Source organism: Myxine glutinosa, chromosome 7 (genome assembly GCF_964187855.1).
Source record: "Myxine glutinosa chromosome 7, kmMyxGlut1.1, whole genome shotgun sequence".
Classification (NCBI taxonomy): Eukaryota; Metazoa; Chordata; class Myxini; order Myxiniformes; family Myxinidae; genus Myxine; species Myxine glutinosa.
In genome coordinates this window covers 19,700,412-19,717,065 of record NC_136267.1, presented here as the reverse complement: position 1 = coordinate 19,717,065, position 16,654 = coordinate 19,700,412, and the positions used below count along the sequence as shown (strand labels likewise).

The 16,654-nt window shown below is 57.0% G+C and overlaps 1 protein-coding gene across 2 annotated transcripts in view; it reads left to right on the top strand.

Moving 5' to 3' along the window:
• The first annotated feature begins 11,904 nt into the window (after nt 1–11,904).
• Nucleotides 11,905–16,654, top strand: part of LOC137431032 (piggyBac transposable element-derived protein 4) — a 72,379-nt gene continuing 67,629 nt past the window's right edge. Inside the window, exon 1 of one of the 2 annotated variants that reach the window (XM_068121896.2) lies at nt 11,905–12,098. In XM_068121896.2, the coding sequence (XP_067977997.2) occupies nt 12,024–12,098 (75 nt within the window). In that variant the 5' untranslated portion in view covers nt 11,905–12,023. The remainder of the gene's footprint in view (nt 12,099–16,654) is intronic. The other variant, XM_068121895.2, reaches the window with a different exon arrangement.

The window sequence follows — 16,654 nt, the reverse complement described above, 5'->3', positions numbered from 1 at the left end:
GCCACGCTGCCCAACTGGGAAATTGTGCGGAGACACTGATGAAAAACTGAGGGCAAGGCCTAAACAAGTGTGAGCACCAACACGCGTAGTGATGGGTGAATTCTGTTGTTAGAACCACATACTTAAAGAGACCCATTCGTATGTCCTGGGGAAGTTTAATTGTTGATGTGATAATGGGTAGGGTAGTTAGGAATGTTGTGTATGCCCCTTCACTCCACCCACCCCTTACTTGGAGAAGCCATGGGACCTGCAGACATACCTGCACTGAGGTTCCCACAGATCCACATTTTCTTCATAAGGGATCCTTAGGGGATTAGATGGATTTTATAAGAACTTTGGCACCGTTGGAGATGAATTCAAAAGACAGATATTATAGTTAGGAGACATTGGGACAATTTAAAGAGGGGGGCTATGTTTAGAGCAGGCACATATAGGGACAGGGGGGCATGGACCGTGACGAGGATAGGTCCATGGGATTAAAGGGGAGGGAACAGTTAGGTTATGAGGATCCATTTTGGTGTCAAACACCACGTCACAGATTTGTCCAAGGACGACCCCTGGGCCCTGCCAAGAAAAGGTGAGCTTAGGGCATTTTGCCTTCCTCCTCCGGGGATTGAATAACTAAATCTTCATCCCCGGAGAATAACCACTTGCCTGGCTACTGTGGTCATACCTTGGCTTCATCTTCACGCCCGCCAGATGGAGTTGGTGGCATGCAAAGGCATGGATCATGCCTTCCTCCAAATGACGTGCGTAACCCTCCCCAGGTGGTCCATCATGGTTCTCTGGTACTGGACCGTACAACAGAATGACGGGAGTCCATAACTTCCACCCATACATGAGCAGCACTGGGCTGCATGCTGTGGCTCCATGCTGACTGGTCAGGAAGGCCATCAGCAAACACGGGAGATGTTCGTTCCAGTCATCCTGACGGATGGTTGTAAATAAGGCCAATTCTTGGATCAAGGTGGTCTTATTGAACCTTTCTACCATCCTGTCAGATTGTGGCCTTAAGGGCGGTGTCCTGGTTTTTCGAATTGATGACAAGAGACTGCACACTTCTTTCAGCAATTGTCTCTCAAAATTTCATCCCTGGTCTGTGTGCAGCTCTTCCAGAGTCCCATGCCAACATCCAAATCCTTCCACAAAGGCCTGGGCCATAACCCCGTCTGGGTTGTGGCATCCCATTGGGCCGTGCTCCATGCCAAAGTTCCGAATTCCTCATCTGTGGTTAGTTTATATCGTTTTGAAAAGACACTTTGACGTGGAAAAAGCAAAACAGAAGTTCCACCATGATCGCTACACACTCAAATATCTTCCACCATTACATCCAAATGATGAAGTCAGAATGGAGCCCAGGGGCGGATCCAGGAATTTCAAGACGGGGGGAGTGCATGAAACTATAGCGCTGGGGTGGGGGGTATGAAAGGGGGGGGGGGGGTTTAAAAGGAGATCTCCCCTAGGAGATTTTTAAAAATTGATCGTCAGAAACGGCATTTTGTGCGTTCTTGAAAGTTTCTGCAGTTCCTTGTGTTCTTCCCTGGTCCAACAGTTCAGCAGATTCGCACCGCCTGCACCCTCATCCTGCATCGTAGGGGGGGGGGGGTGCGCACCCCCTGCGCCCCCCCTGGATCCGCCCCTGGAGCCTTCTGAGGTTTCCAAATGGTGGATACTGTGGTGTTCACAGTCAAAATGAGTAACGGGCGGAGCGACAAGATGAGGCCGGAAGCGAAAGCATGCAATGTGCTATATTTCAGTGGCTCTGAACACACCTAGCCCAGCAGGTGGCGCTCAAGCATCTGCATTCAATAATCTACATATATCTATATGGAGTGGACCTCCTCCCCCACCAAATAGCTGGAGTTAACAGACAAAATCCTCCAAATGCTGAAGACACTTTCTGAGGCGTACCGGTTGAACAGGGCGACCAGGAGACATAAACAGTTTCTTCCTGGATGACATACCAGAAGACCCATCACATTTTGAGCATCATGTGCACCAGGTAGAAGTAGAGAGCACACCTCCGCCCGGTGAACAGTTTACGTTTTGTATCCCACTGATAGGCCGGATCTGGATTCGGACCTGAACCAAAATCGAATCGATTATTCCTTGTCACACACACAACCTGTCCACCAAGTTTCGTCCAAATCCATGTTTAACTTTTTGAGATATCCTGTTTATATATCATTTTTGGCCATATCACTCAATGGTGAAGAATCACTTTAAAAATTCTACGAGCTGGATCCGGATCCGGATCTTCACCAAAATCGAATCGATTCTTCCTTGTCACACACACAACCTGTCCACAAGTTTCGTCCAAATCCATTTATAACTTTTTGAGATATCCTGCTATGTATCGTTTTGGCCCTATCTCCCAATGGTGAAGTCAGTTAAAAATTAAATAATGTGGCGGACACGATGGCTCGCTGGCGCGGTGACATCATTCCGCGCACCAATGGGGTGTCGGCCACGCCCGAGGGTAGGCGTGGCCTCGGGATATACACGGGGCTCGCAGCCCCGAGCAAGTCAGTGCTACAGTTTGAGCTTTACAATAAAGACTCTTTTGGTTTTGATCCTACGCGTTGTGGCTTACCTTTTTTGGCAAACAAGTTGTGTGCGTAGCACCGCACTTCACTGGTGACCTCGATTGGTTCAGCCGTCGCTGACCACAGAACGCGCCATGGCCAGCAACGCGGTCGCGGTAAAGCTCCCTGAGTTTTGGGAAGCACAGGCCGAGGTATGGTTTGTGCAGGCCGAAGCACAGTTCCAGCTTCGAGGAATAACGGCGGACAAGACGCGTTACTGCCACGTGATCGCCGCCCTCGGGCCCGGCACAGCCGCCCGAGTCGTGTCCATCCTGCAGCACCCACCGGCAGAGCACAAGTACAAGGCGCTCAAACGTCTCCTCATCACCACGTTCGGCCTCACGGAGTTCGAACGGGCGGACCGCCTCCTGGACCTTCCCAAACTCGGTGACACACGACCATCGGTGCGGATGGATTACATGCTGTCGTTGCTGGGTGACAAAGCCACGGATTTTTTATTCCGGGCGCTTTTTCTGTGCCAGCTACCGGCACAGGTACGCCTCGCGTTGGCCGGTTCCAAAATAGGGGAACCCCGGGCTCTGGCCATCGAGGCCGACAAGTTTTTCGCGGCTTGTGACACGCGGGCGAGCTTCGGTGCGGCCGTCGTGGATCCCGAGGCTGATGCGGCTGCACACCTCGTGGATCCCGAGGCTGATGCACACCTCGTGGCCGCCGCCACGCCCCGCCCACCACCACCGCAGCTGCGAAAGCCGCGGCCTCCGCTGCTCCCGCCGCAAGCCTGGTGCCGTTTCCATGCCAGGTTCGGCCACAGGGCTAAGAAGTGTTGCCCGCCGTGCTCATTTGGAAAGTCGGGAAACGACCGAGCCGGCGCTCGGTAGCGGCCCTGAGCGTCGGCAATTCCGGCAGCCTCTTATTCATCACGGACACCTTGTCCGGGTGCCGTTTCCTCTGCGATACAGGAGCGCAGGTAAGCGTCATCCCAGCCCACACGTCCGACAAGCGAACCGTGGGCCGGGGCCCCGCGTTGCTTGCAGCCAATGGTACACCCATACCCACATTCGGGAAGCGCCGCCTCTCCCTGCGGTTCGGAGGGCAGCGCTTTCAATGGTCGTTCGTCACGGCCAGCGTGCCCATGGCATTGCTCGGTGTGGACTTCCTATGTGCAAATGGGTTGTTGGTGGACGTGAAGCACAGACGGCTCGTCCAGGCCGAAACCTTTAGCTCGCTCGCTTGTTCGCTGAGCAGCTCGTTGAGCGGCTCACTGAGCGGCTCACCAAGCGGCTTGCTAAACGGTTCCGTCCTGGCGAGTTTGGTTTTTACGCTTCCGGCAGCGGATGACTTTACACGCCTCCTCGCCAGTTTCCCGGCCCTCACGCGGCCCACCTTCTCAGCGGTGGCCGTCAAGCACGGGGTGGAGCATCACATCCCCACCGTCGGGCCACCGGTCTACGCCCGGGCTCGCCGCCTCGAGCCGACGAAGCTCGCGGTGGCGAAAGTGGAGTTCGCTAGGCTGGAGCGGCTGGGCATCGTACGGCGCTCCAAGAGCGCTTGGGCATCGCCGCTGCACATCGTGCCGAAGCCCGGCGGGGGATGGCGGCCGTGTGGAGACTACCACCGCCTCAACGATGCTACCACCCCCGACCGCTACCCGGTCCCTCACATCCAAGACTTTTCCGCACGGTTGGTGAAAATGTCCCTCTTCTCCAAGGGGGACCTCATCCGCGGATACCACCAGGTCCCCGTCAGGCCAGAGGACATACCGAAGACGGCCGTCATTACACCATTCGGCCTCTTCGAGTTTCTGCGGATGCCCTTCGGGTTGAAGAATGTGGCTCAGGCGTTCCAACGGCTGATGGACAGCGTCTTGCGCGACTTGGACTTCGTTTACGTCTACCTGGACGACATCCTCGTCACAAGCGCGTCCCGTGAGGAGCACCTCCGCCATCTCTGCACGCTCTTCGAACGCCTGTGCCGGCATGGCCTGATCATCAACCCCGCCAAGTGCCGGTTCGGCGTCGCCGAAATCGACTTTTTGGGGCACCGCCTCACCAGGCACGTGGCCATCCCCTTACCGGCCAAGGTGGAGGCAGTCAGGGGGTTTCCGCGCCCCCGTACGATCAAGGGGCTCCAGGAGTTCCTGGGCATGGTGAACTTTTACCACCATTTCCTGCCCTGCGTCGCCCAGCTCCTGCGCCGCCTGCACGAGGGCCTCCGGGGGAAGCCGGGCAAAGGTGACATTGCTTGGACCGAGCCGATGGACGCGGCGTTCGCGGGCGCAAAGCTCGCCTTGGCTGACGCCACCATGCTCGCGCACCCGGCACCCGATGCACCGATCGCCCTCACCACCGACGCGTCGGACTACGCGGTGGGCGCGGTGCACGAGCAATGGGTGAAGGGAGCTTGGCAGCCGCTGGCGTTTTTTAGCCGGCAGCTCCGCCCGCACGAACGGCGGTACAGTACCTTCGACCGCGAGCTCCTCGGGCTTCACCTGGCGGTCCGGCATTTCCGCCATCTGCTCGAGGGCCGTTCGTTCACGGCCTTCGTCGACCACAAGCCCCTGGTCTTCGCGATGGCCAAGGTCGCCGAGCCGTGGTCGGCCCGGCAGCAGCGTCACCTCTCGGCCGTGTCCGAGTACACGACGGACATCCGGCACATCGCGGGGAAGGACAACCCGGTGGCGGATTGCCTTTCCCGGTCCGTCACCCACACGGTCCACCTCGGGATCGACTATGCCCGGATGGCGGTGGAACCAGACCGCCGACCCCGACGTCCAGGCCTTGTGGACCGCCGTCACGGGCCTCCGCGTCACCGAGGTGCCATTCAACGGCGCGGGCACGGCCCTCTTGTGCGACGTCTCCCTCGGCCGGCCTCACCCCATCGTGCCCGCGGGCTGGCAGCGCCGGGTTTTTGACGCCATCCACGGCCTGTCCCACCCGGGCACGAAGGCCTCCCAGAGGCTGGTCGCCGACAAGTTCATCTGGCATGGCCTCCGGAAGGCCGTCCGCGATTGGGCCAGGACGTGCCTCGCGTGCCAGCGTGCGAAGGTGCACCGCCACACCCAGGCCCCGTTGGCCCCGTTTACTGTGCCCGAACGTCGGTTCGACCACGTTCACGTGGACTTGGTGGGACCTCTGCCCCCCTCGCGGGGTTTCACCCACGTCCTCACCATGGTGGACCGCACCACCCGGTGGCCGGAGGCGGTGCCTTTGGCGGCGACGACGGTGGCGGACATCGCGCAGGCGTTCATCGCCACCTCGGTTGCCCGGTTCGGCGCCCCCTCGGACATCTCATCTGACCGCGGCCCCCAGTTCACCTCGGAGCTCTGGGGGGTGGTAGCGCGGGGGCTCGGTGTCCAGCTGCACCGCACCACGGCCTACCACCCCCAGGCCAACGGCCTGTGCGTGCGCTTCCATCGCTCCTTGAAGGCCGCGCTCCGGGCCACCCTCCGCGACGGCGGCTGGGTCGACAGGCTCCCCTGGGTCCTGCTGGGCCTCAGGACGGCGCCCAAGGACGACCTGCGCGCATCCACGGCGGGGTTGGTCTGCGGACAACCGCTGCGGGTGCCGGGCGAGTTCCTCCCCGACTCCACGGCACCATGGTCCGCGGCGCTGCAGCGCTCCGCACTGCAGGAGACTGCCCAGAGGTTCGCCCCGGTGCGGACGGCGCACCACGGGTGCCCGCCAACGCACGTCGCCCCGGAGCTTCGTACGGCGGAGTACGTTTTCGTCCGCCGCGACGCCCACCGGACACCGCTGCGACCCCCGTACGACGGGCCCTTCCCCGTGCTGGAGACCGGGGCAAAGCATTTCACCCTGGACATCGGCGGTACTCCTGACCGCGTTTCCGTGGACCGCCTCAAGCCGGCCCACCTCGACGTGGACCACCCCCTGCAAGCGGCTCGGCCCCCGCGTCGGGGCCGCCCCCCGGCGGGCGGACCCCCAGCCCCGCCGGCGCGCCACCCCCCTGTCCTGCACCCATCCCAGATGCCGCCAGAGGCATCCCAGATGGCATCCCGGCATCCCAAACGCCGCCAGCCGCCAAAGGGCGATTCAGCCGGGTCATCCATTTGCCCCGCAAACTGACCCTTCAGGTGCGCGGGAATTCTGGGGGGGGGGGGGGGGGGGGCGCGTGTGGCGGACACGATGGCTCGCTAGCGTGGTGACATCATTCCGCGCACCAATGGGGTGTCGGCCACGTCCTAGGGGTAGGCGTGGCCTCGGGATATACACGGGGCTCGGAGTCGGCGCCCCGAGCAAGTCAGTGCTACAGTTTGAGCTTTACAATAAAGACTCTTTTGGTTTTGATCCTACGGTTGTGGCTTACCTTTTTTGGCAAACAAGTTGTGTGCGTAGCACCGCACTTCACTGGTGACCTCGATTGGTTCAGCCGTCGCTGACCACAGAACGCGCCATGGCCAGCAACGCGGTCGCGGTAAAGCTCCCTGAGTTTTGGGAAGCACAGGCCGAGGTATGGTTTGTGCAGGCCGAAGCACAGTTCCAGCTTCGAGGAATAACGGCGGACAAGACGCGTTACTGCCACGTGATCGCCGCCCTCGGGCCCGGCACAGCCGCCCGAGTCGTGTCCATCCTGCAGCACCCACCGGCAGAGCACAAGTACAAGGCGCTCAAACGTCTCCTCATCACCACGTTCGGCCTCACGGAGTTCGAACGGGCGGACCGCCTCCTGGACCTTCCCAAACTCGGTGACACACGACCATCGGTGCGGATGGATTACATGCTGTCGTTGCTGGGTGACAAAGCCACGGATTTTTTATTCCGGGCGCTTTTTCTGTGCCAGCTACCGGCACAGGTACGCCTCGCGTTGGCCGGTTCCAAAATAGGGGAACCCCGGGCTCTGGCCATCGAGGCCGACAAGTTTTTCGCGGCTTGTGACACGCGGGCGAGCTTCGGTGCGGCCGTCGTGGATCCCGAGGCTGATGCGGCTGCACACCTCGTGGATCCCGAGGCTGATGCACACCTCGTGGCCGCCGCCACGCCCCGCCCACCACCACCGCAGCTGCGAAAGCCGCGGCCTCCGCTGCTCCCGCCGCAAGCCTGGTGCCGTTTCCATGCCAGGTTCGGCCACAGGGCTAAGAAGTGTTGCCCGCCGTGCTCATTTGGAAAGTCGGGAAACGACCGAGCCGGCGCTCGGTAGCGGCCCTGAGCGTCGGCAATTCCGGCAGCCTCTTATTCATCACGGACACCTTGTCCGGGTGCCGTTTCCTCTGCGATACAGGAGCGCAGGTAAGCGTCATCCCAGCCCACACGTCCGACAAGCGAACCGTGGGCCGGGGCCCCGCGTTGCTTGCAGCCAATGGTACACCCATACCCACATTCGGGAAGCGCCGCCTCTCCCTGCGGTTCGGAGGGCAGCGCTTTCAATGGTCGTTCGTCACGGCCAGCGTGCCCATGGCATTGCTCGGTGCGGACTTCCTATGTGCAAATGGGTTGTTGGTGGACGTGAAGCACAGACGGCTCGTCCAGGCCGAAACCTTTAGCTCGCTCGCTTGTTCGCTGAGCAGCTCGTTGAGCGGCTCACCAAGCGGCTTGCTAAACGGTTCCGTCCTGGCGAGTTTGGTTTTTACGCTTCCGGCAGCGGATGACTTTACACGCCTCCTCGCCAGTTTCCCGGCCCTCACGCGGCCCACCTTCTCAGCGGTGGCCGTCAAGCACGGGGTGGAGCATCACATCCCCACCGTCGGGCCACCGGTCTACGCCCGGGCTCGCCGCCTCGAGCCGACGAAGCTCGCGGTGGCGAAAGTGGAGTTCGCTAGGCTGGAGCGGCTGGGCATCGTACGGCGCTCCAAGAGCGCTTGGGCATCGCCGCTGCACATCGTGCCGAAGCCCGGCGGGGGATGGCGGCCGTGTGGAGACTACCACCGCCTCAACGATGCTACCACCCCCGACCGCTACCCGGTCCCTCACATCCAAGACTTTTCCGCACGGTTGGTGAAAATGTCCCTCTTCTCCAAGGGGGACCTCATCCGCGGATACCACCAGGTCCCCGTCAGGCCGGAGGACATACCGAAGACGGCCGTCATTACACCATTCGGCCTCTTCGAGTTTCTGCGGATGCCCTTCGGGTTGAAGAATGTGGCTCAGGCGTTCCAACGGCTGATGGACAGCGTCTTGCGCGACTTGGACTTCGTTTACGTCTACCTGGACGACATCCTCGTCACAAGCGCGTCCCGTGAGGAGCACCTCCGCCATCTCTGCACGCTCTTCGAACGCCTGTGCCGGCATGGCCTGATCATCAACCCCGCCAAGTGCCGGTTCGGCGTCGCCGAAATCGACTTTTTGGGGCACCGCCTCACCAGGCACGTGGCCATCCCCTTACCGGCCAAGGTGGAGGCAGTCAGGGGGTTTCCGCGCCCCCGTACGATCAAGGGGCTCCAGGAGTTCCTGGGCATGGTGAACTTTTACCACCATTTCCTGCCCTGCGTCGCCCAGCTCCTGCGCCGCCTGCACGAGGGCCTCCGGGGGAAGCCGGGCAAAGGTGACATTGCTTGGACCGAGCCGATGGACGCGGCGTTCGCGGGCGCAAAGCTCGCCTTGGCTGACGCCACCATGCTCGCGCACCCGGCACCCGATGCACCGATCGCCCTCACCACCGACGCGTCGGACTACGCGGTGGGCGCGGTGCACGAGCAATGGGTGAAGGGAGCTTGGCAGCCGCTGGCGTTTTTTAGCCGGCAGCTCCGCCCGCATGAACGGCGGTACAGTACCTTCGACCGCGAGCTCCTCGGGCTTCACCTGGCGGTCCGGCATTTCCGCCATCTGCTCGAGGGCCGTTCGTTCACGGCCTTCGTCGACCACAAGCCCCTGGTCTTCGCGATGGCCAAGGTCGCCGAGCCGTGGTCGGCCCGGCAGCAGCGTCACCTCTCGGCCGTGTCCGAGTACACGACGGACATCCGGCACATCGCGGGGAAGGACAACCCGGTGGCGGATTGCCTTTCCCGGTCCGTCACCCACACGGTCCACCTCGGGATCGACTATGCCCGGATGGCGGTGGAACCAGACCGCCGACCCCGACGTCCAGGCCTTGTGGACCGCCGTCACGGGCCTCCGCGTCACCGAGGTGCCATTCAACGGCGCGGGCACGGCCCTCTTGTGCGACGTCTCCCTCGGCCGGCCTCACCCCATCGTGCCCGCGGGCTGGCAGCGCCGGGTTTTTGACGCCATCCACGGCCTGTCCCACCCGGGCACGAAGGCCTCCCAGAGGCTGGTCGCCGACAAGTTCATCTGGCATGGCCTCCGGAAGGCCGTCCGCGATTGGGCCAGGACGTGCCTCGCGTGCCAGCGTGCGAAGGTGCACCGCCACACCCAGGCCCCGTTGGCCCCGTTTACTGTGCCCGAACGTCGGTTCGACCACGTTCACGTGGACTTGGTGGGACCTCTGCCCCCCTCGCGGGGTTTCACCCACGTCCTCACCATGGTGGACCGCACCACCCGGTGGCCGGAGGCGGTGCCTTTGGCGGCGACGACGGTGGCGGACATCGCGCAGGCGTTCATCGCCACCTCGGTTGCCCGGTTCGGCGCCCCCTCGGACATCTCATCTGACCGCGGCCCCCAGTTCACCTCGGAGCTCTGGGGGGTGGTAGCGCGGGGGCTCGGTGTCCAGCTGCACCGCACCACGGCCTACCACCCCCAGGCCAACGGCCTGTGCGTGCGCTTCCATCGCTCCTTGAAGGCCGCGCTCCGGGCCACCCTCCGCGACGGCGGCTGGGTCGACAGGCTCCCCTGGGTCCTGCTGGGCCTCAGGACGGCGCCCAAGGACGACCTGCGCGCATCCACGGCGGGGTTGGTCTGCGGACAACCGCTGCGGGTGCCGGGCGAGTTCCTCCCCGACTCCACGGCACCATGGTCCGCGGCGCTGCAGCGCTCCGCACTGCAGGAGACTGCCCAGAGGTTCGCCCCGGTGCGGACGGCGCACCACGGGTGCCCGCCAACGCACGTCGCCCCGGAGCTTCGTACGGCGGAGTACGTTTTCGTCCGCCGCGACGCCCACCGGACACCGCTGCGACCCCCGTACGACGGGCCCTTCCCCGTGCTGGAGACCGGGGCAAAGCATTTCACCCTGGACATCGGCGGTACTCCTGACCGCGTTTCCGTGGACCGCCTCAAGCCGGCCCACCTCGACGTGGACCACCCCCTGCAAGCGGCTCGGCCCCCGCGTCGGGGCCGCCCCCCGGCGGGCGGACCCCCAGCCCCGCCGGCGCGCCACCCCCCTGTCCTGCACCCATCCCAGATGCCGCCAGAGGCATCCCAGATGGCATCCCGGCATCCCAAACGCCGCCAGCCGCCAGAGGGCGCTCCAGCCGGGTCATCCGTTTGCCCCGCAAACTGACCCTTCAGGTGCGCGGGAATTCTGGGGGGGGGGGGGGGGGGGGGGCGTGTGGCGGACACGATGGCTCGCTAGCGCGGTGACATCATTCCGCGCACCAATGGGGTGTCGGCCACGTCCTAGGGGTAGGCGTGGCCTCGGGATATACACGGGGCTCGGAGTCGGCGCCCCGAGCAAGTCAGTGCTACAGTTTGAGCTTTACAATAAAGACTCTTTTGGTTTTGATCCTACGGTTGTGGCTTACCTTTTTTGGCAAACAAGTTGTGTGCGTAGCACCGCACTTCAATAACTCATATCCGAATCCATATTCAGATCTTCACCAAAATCGAATCTATTCTTCCTTGACACACACTCAACCTGTCCACAAGTTTCGTCCAAATCCATGTATAACTTTTTGAGATATCCTGCTATGTATCGTTTTTGGCCCTATCACCCAATGGTGAAGTCACTTAAAAATTAAATAATTCTTATATCCGAATCCATATTCAGATCTTCACCAAAATCGAATCTATTCTTCCTTGACACACACTCTACCTCTCCACCAAGTTTCGTCCAAATCCGTTAACAATTTTTTGAGATATCCTTCGGTATATCATTTTTTGGCCCTATCTCCCAATGGTGAAGAATCACTTAAAAAATTCTTGTAGTCGGATCTGAATCCGGATCTTCACCAAAACTTAATCATTTCGTCCTTGTCACACATCTCTGCCAAATTTCGTCCGAATCGGTCCACAACATTTTTAGATATTTTGTTCACAAACTGATAGACAAACAGATAAACAGACAGCAGGGGTGAAACCATTATCTCCATCCACCTTTGGAGGTAAAGATACAATAATTGTAAGTTATTCTGAGGTGTACTCTTCTATTTTTGTTAAGCTCGGCATGTAAATCCTCCCGCTCACATTTTACGTCAATAAAGTAAATGTTGAAAACACAAAAAGGCTAATCCAGTTTATAAATTCTGACGTATGTTCATGAAACTCATGAAATTGGTATGAAAACTAAAAATTGAGAGAAAACTCACATGGTAATTTGAAATAGCGCAATTTGGATACGTTCGCTTGTTTTGGAGTTTCCTGTTCACGCTTCGGATGTTGCATTTCTGAGTTCTCGCTCGTTTCTTGACATTTCATGGGTTGCAGTATGGATGGGATCCTTGATGGAGATGTTTCGTGTGAGGAAGACGTGAATCCTGCGATGTTAGAGGTGTGTTTCTTTCTTATCCCATATCCGTTATTCATGTATAAGCTCCACATGTTGAGGTGTTGACATTTTGATTTTGTATGTTTAGTATACTATGACTATGAGTCTGGTGTTGGCTTACGATATTCGAGTTCGAGTTCGAGGAGGAGGCTGCATCAGCGGCTGAGGGGGAGGAGGAATTGATGCAACCAGCGGCCACAGGCTGCAGACGAACCACCAAAAACCCAACTGAGCAACCCAATCCGAGGTTGTTTATACAGTTTTGTGATGGAACATTATAGTTACTAGCAACGGTACTCGCCCTACGGGCGGGGCTTCAATTGGGAGGCCCAAATGAAAAGGAAAAATATCATAAATTGAAGGGGTTTTTTTATTTTAAACGATTTATATAAACATCCGTTAAATCATATCACACGCAAATCATCAAAATCTAAACTATTTGTAGAATTTCAATGAAAGCCACATCACTGTTCATACAACAACAACAACAACAACAACAACAACAACAACAACCGGCATTTCAAGGCCATTTTCCCTGCTAGAGCGGGGGTTAGCCTTGCGGTCCCCATGACAATCTTCTCCATCTTGCGCTATTTTCTGCATCTCCCCTTATTAACCCCGTTACCCGCATTTCTTCTTCCACCACCTTTAGCCAAGTCTTTCTCGGTCTTCCCCGTCCTCTACTTCCTTCCACATTCATTTCCATCACTCTTCTCAACCAGTCACTTTCATCCTTCCTCAACACATGACCAAACCATCTCAACCTGTTCCTCTTCACAGAATCAATCACAGGCTCTATTCCCATCATCTTTCGCAATTCATCATTTGTCTTCCTCGCTCTCAATGATACTCCGCACATCCACCGAACCATTCGCATTTCCACCCTTTCCAGCCTTCGTTGCTGCTCTACGTTCATTACCCATGTCTCGCTCCCATAAATCATAACACTTCTCACGCATGCAGCATACACCTTTACCTTCAGCTTCAACGACACTCCCCTCCTCGTCAGCACACCCCTCAGTTCCCGAGACTTCTTCCATGCACATTTCACTTGAGCAACCGTTGCCGAGTCTGATCCACCTTCTACATTCAGCATGTCTCCTAGGTAACAAAATGTTTTCACACCTTCCAGCTTCACGCCGTCTCCAAGATCCAACTCAACATTTCCTCAATCTGCAGCTCCCTCTGTGCACACCTTAACTTGAATGTAGCTGTCACACTGGTTAATGACCCTCTCAAACCACTACATTTGTGATGAACCCACTCAGCGCACATTGTACATTTTTTTTTTTTTTTTTTTTTTTTGTATACTGAATCGAGGCTCGTGAAAGAGCTAACATTTATTTCGCAAACAAATCAACCAGACAAACAAAATATACAAAAAGAGGGAGCGGAAGACAAGATGGGGAGAGAAGGGGAAGCACACAACCACAACATTTGAGAGCAGGGAGAAGTGTGGGAGGGAGAGGGCTTGGGGGCAGGAGGCGTGGGAAGGGGGGGGGGGGGGGGGGGTGGGAGAAGTATAAAACACAAGGGGACCGAAATTAGCTGGGGTAGAAAAGATCAAGGTTTTGGATGGGGGAGGATAAGAGATGGTGGTGAACAGCTGTTTTAAAGACCTGGAGGGTGGAGTGGGATTGAAGAGAGTGAGGGAGTTTGTTCCAGAGGCGGGAGACAAGAGGAATGAAGGAGTGAAGGTGAGCAGAAAGTCTTGATTTTGGCAGTTTAACCATAAGAGGGTTGCAGGCAGATCTTGTGCGACCTGTAGGAATATCTGGGGGACAGAGCCCAGAGAAGGCTGGGGGGGCAAGGCCAGAGAGGAGTCGGTAGAAGACGGAAAGACCACCAACCTGCCTGCGGTGAGTGAGTGAAAGGCCCTTGGAGTTAGCTTCATCGCGGGAGATTCCAATGATTCTGAACGCTTTGGTTTCAACAGCGTGAAGACGGGCTAGGTGTGAGGCAGGAGCACCAGACCAGAGGGGAGAGCAGTATTCCATAGAGCTGCGGATGAAAGCCTTGTATGTGGTGAGGAGCTCAGGTGTGCCAAGGAAGGACTTCGCACGACGGAGGATGCCCAGTCGGCGACTGGCTTTGGAGGCCAGATTTGAAATGTGGTTTTCCCAGGAAAGATCATGGCAAATAGTGAGACCCAAAAGCTTGAGTGACAGAACCTCTTGGAGAGGATTATTCAGAAAGTGGATGGGAGGGTTTTCCAGTCGGTCTTTTCGGAGAGACATCGTAAGAGTGTGAGATTTATCAGGATTGAAAGACATGTTCCATTTGTTTGCCCAGTCTGTGATTTTGTCCAGGTCTGCAGAGAGTGAGGAGGCTGCAGACTGCCGATCTGAGGGATGAGGAATGGAGCGACAGAGAGTAGAGTCGTCAGCAAAGAGATAGAGAGGATTTTCAAGAGAGTCACAGAGATCATTGATGAAGACCAGAAAAAGCACAGGGCCCAGAACACTGCCTTGGGGAACTCCAGCCTGAACAGGAAGAGGAGATGAGAGAAACCCATTCAGGGCCACACGTTGACTACGACCAGAGAGGAAGTCCGCCAGCCATGCGTGGAGATTTCCATGGATACCAAAGGAGGAGAGTTTGGTGAGCAGAGCAGGGTGCCAGACCGTATCGAAGGCACGTGAAATGTCAAGGGAGACGGCTCTAATATCCTGTTTGGCGTTGAGGACCTCCATCCATTGTTGAGAAAGCAGAAGCAGCATGTCCAGAGTAGAGTGACAAGGTCTGAAACCAAATTGATGATCAGAGATCAAGCCATTGGAGAAGAGGAAAGATTTCATATCTGAAGCAATGATGGATTCCATGACTGTGCTGATAATTGGGAGAAGGCTGATTGGTCTGTAGTTGCTGGGATCTGTTTTTGCACCTTTTTTGTGCAAAGCGGTGATGTTGGCTGATTTCCAAGCAGATGGCAGATGACCTTGAGCAAAGGAGAGGGTGAAGATAACAGAAAGAGGGAGTGAAAGAGCGGAAGCACATGATTTTAGGACCCGTGGGCTGATGCCGTCAGGACCAGTTGCAGAATCAGAGTCGAGGGTTGACAGAAACTTTTCCACCTTGTCAGGAGGAAAGGACACAGAGTCCAGGAGCAGCTGGGTACGACTGGGTACGGTGGGTACAGAGAGGGATGGGTTTGGGACACAAGATTTAGAGGCAAACACAGAGTTGAGGCATTCAGCTTTTTCACGTGCGGAGTCAGCCGTTAAGCCGTTTGAGGTGAGGGAGGGGATGGAGGGAGAACAAACACCAGAAACAGATTTGACCAGACGCCACCAGGATTTGGAAGAGGGAGAGAGATAAGAGAGTTCGGTCTTGAGAACGGTGAGATATTGTTTCCTGGCTCTCCTGAGGGTGGACACACACTTGTTTCGGGCTTTGTGAAAGGAAATGAGATTTCCTTCCGTTGGATTTGCTTTCCAGGAGACTAAAGCAAGTTGTTTCAGGGCAACAGCCTCACCACAAGATTCCGTGTACCATGGATGGGAGGAAGGGTATGACAACTGAAGACGAGATGGGATAAATCTGTGCATGAGAGAGAGCAATTTACTTTGAAAGAATTCCCAGGATGAGTTGATGTCAGAGGCGGTAGAGATGGGAGACCAGTCCAGATGATTGATGGCTGCTTGAAGACCGTGCCAGTTGGCCTGAGTGAAATGCCAGACTCGTCGACGCTGAGGAGGCTCTCTGAGAATGGTCAGAGAGATGTCCACTTTGACAAGCACATGATCAGATGAGCCGATTGGAGCAGAAGAAGAGCAGTAGACATTTTCAGGGAAGTTTGTCAAAACCAAATCCAGAAGAGAAGATGCTCCGTTGACTGAGATCCGGGTCAGGAAATTGACAGATTGTGTCAGTCCCAGTGAGTTGCAGAAGTCCTTTGCTGAAGAGCCATGGCTGGTGAGAGAGGTACCCACACCCAGCCAACTGGCATGGTGACAATTGAATTCACCACATATGAGGAAGAGAGAGTTGGGATGGGTAGATAGAAGTTGGTCCATATTATCAGACAGCGAGATGTAGATGGAGTCATCGCTGTTTGGTGGACGGTACAACACACATATGAACAAAAGGTGGGAGCGAAGGGGAAGCCGTAGCCAAAGGTATTCCTGGGGGTGAGGTGGAGAGAGGGCAGTGGAGGGCGAGTGAGGAAGAGTTTTTTATAAAGATAGCAACCCCACCTCCAGGACGAGGCTCAGGTCTATCATACCGGAAGAGGGAGTAACCTGGGAGAGATACCAAGGCATCAGAGACATCATGAAGGAGGAAAGTTTCTGTTAAGCAGATCACATCTGGTTTGTCAGAAGCAACCTTTACTTCTGTGACTCACTGGGATTGACACAATCTGTCAATTTCCCGACCCGGATCTCAGCCAATGGAGTATCTTCTCTTCTAGACTTGGTTATGACTAACTTCCCTGCTAATGTCTGCTGCTCTTCTTCTGCTCCAATCGGTTCTTCTGATCATGTGCTTGTCAAAGTGGACATCTCTCTGGCCATTCTCAGAGAGCCTCCTCAGCGTCGACGAGCCTGGCATTTCACTCA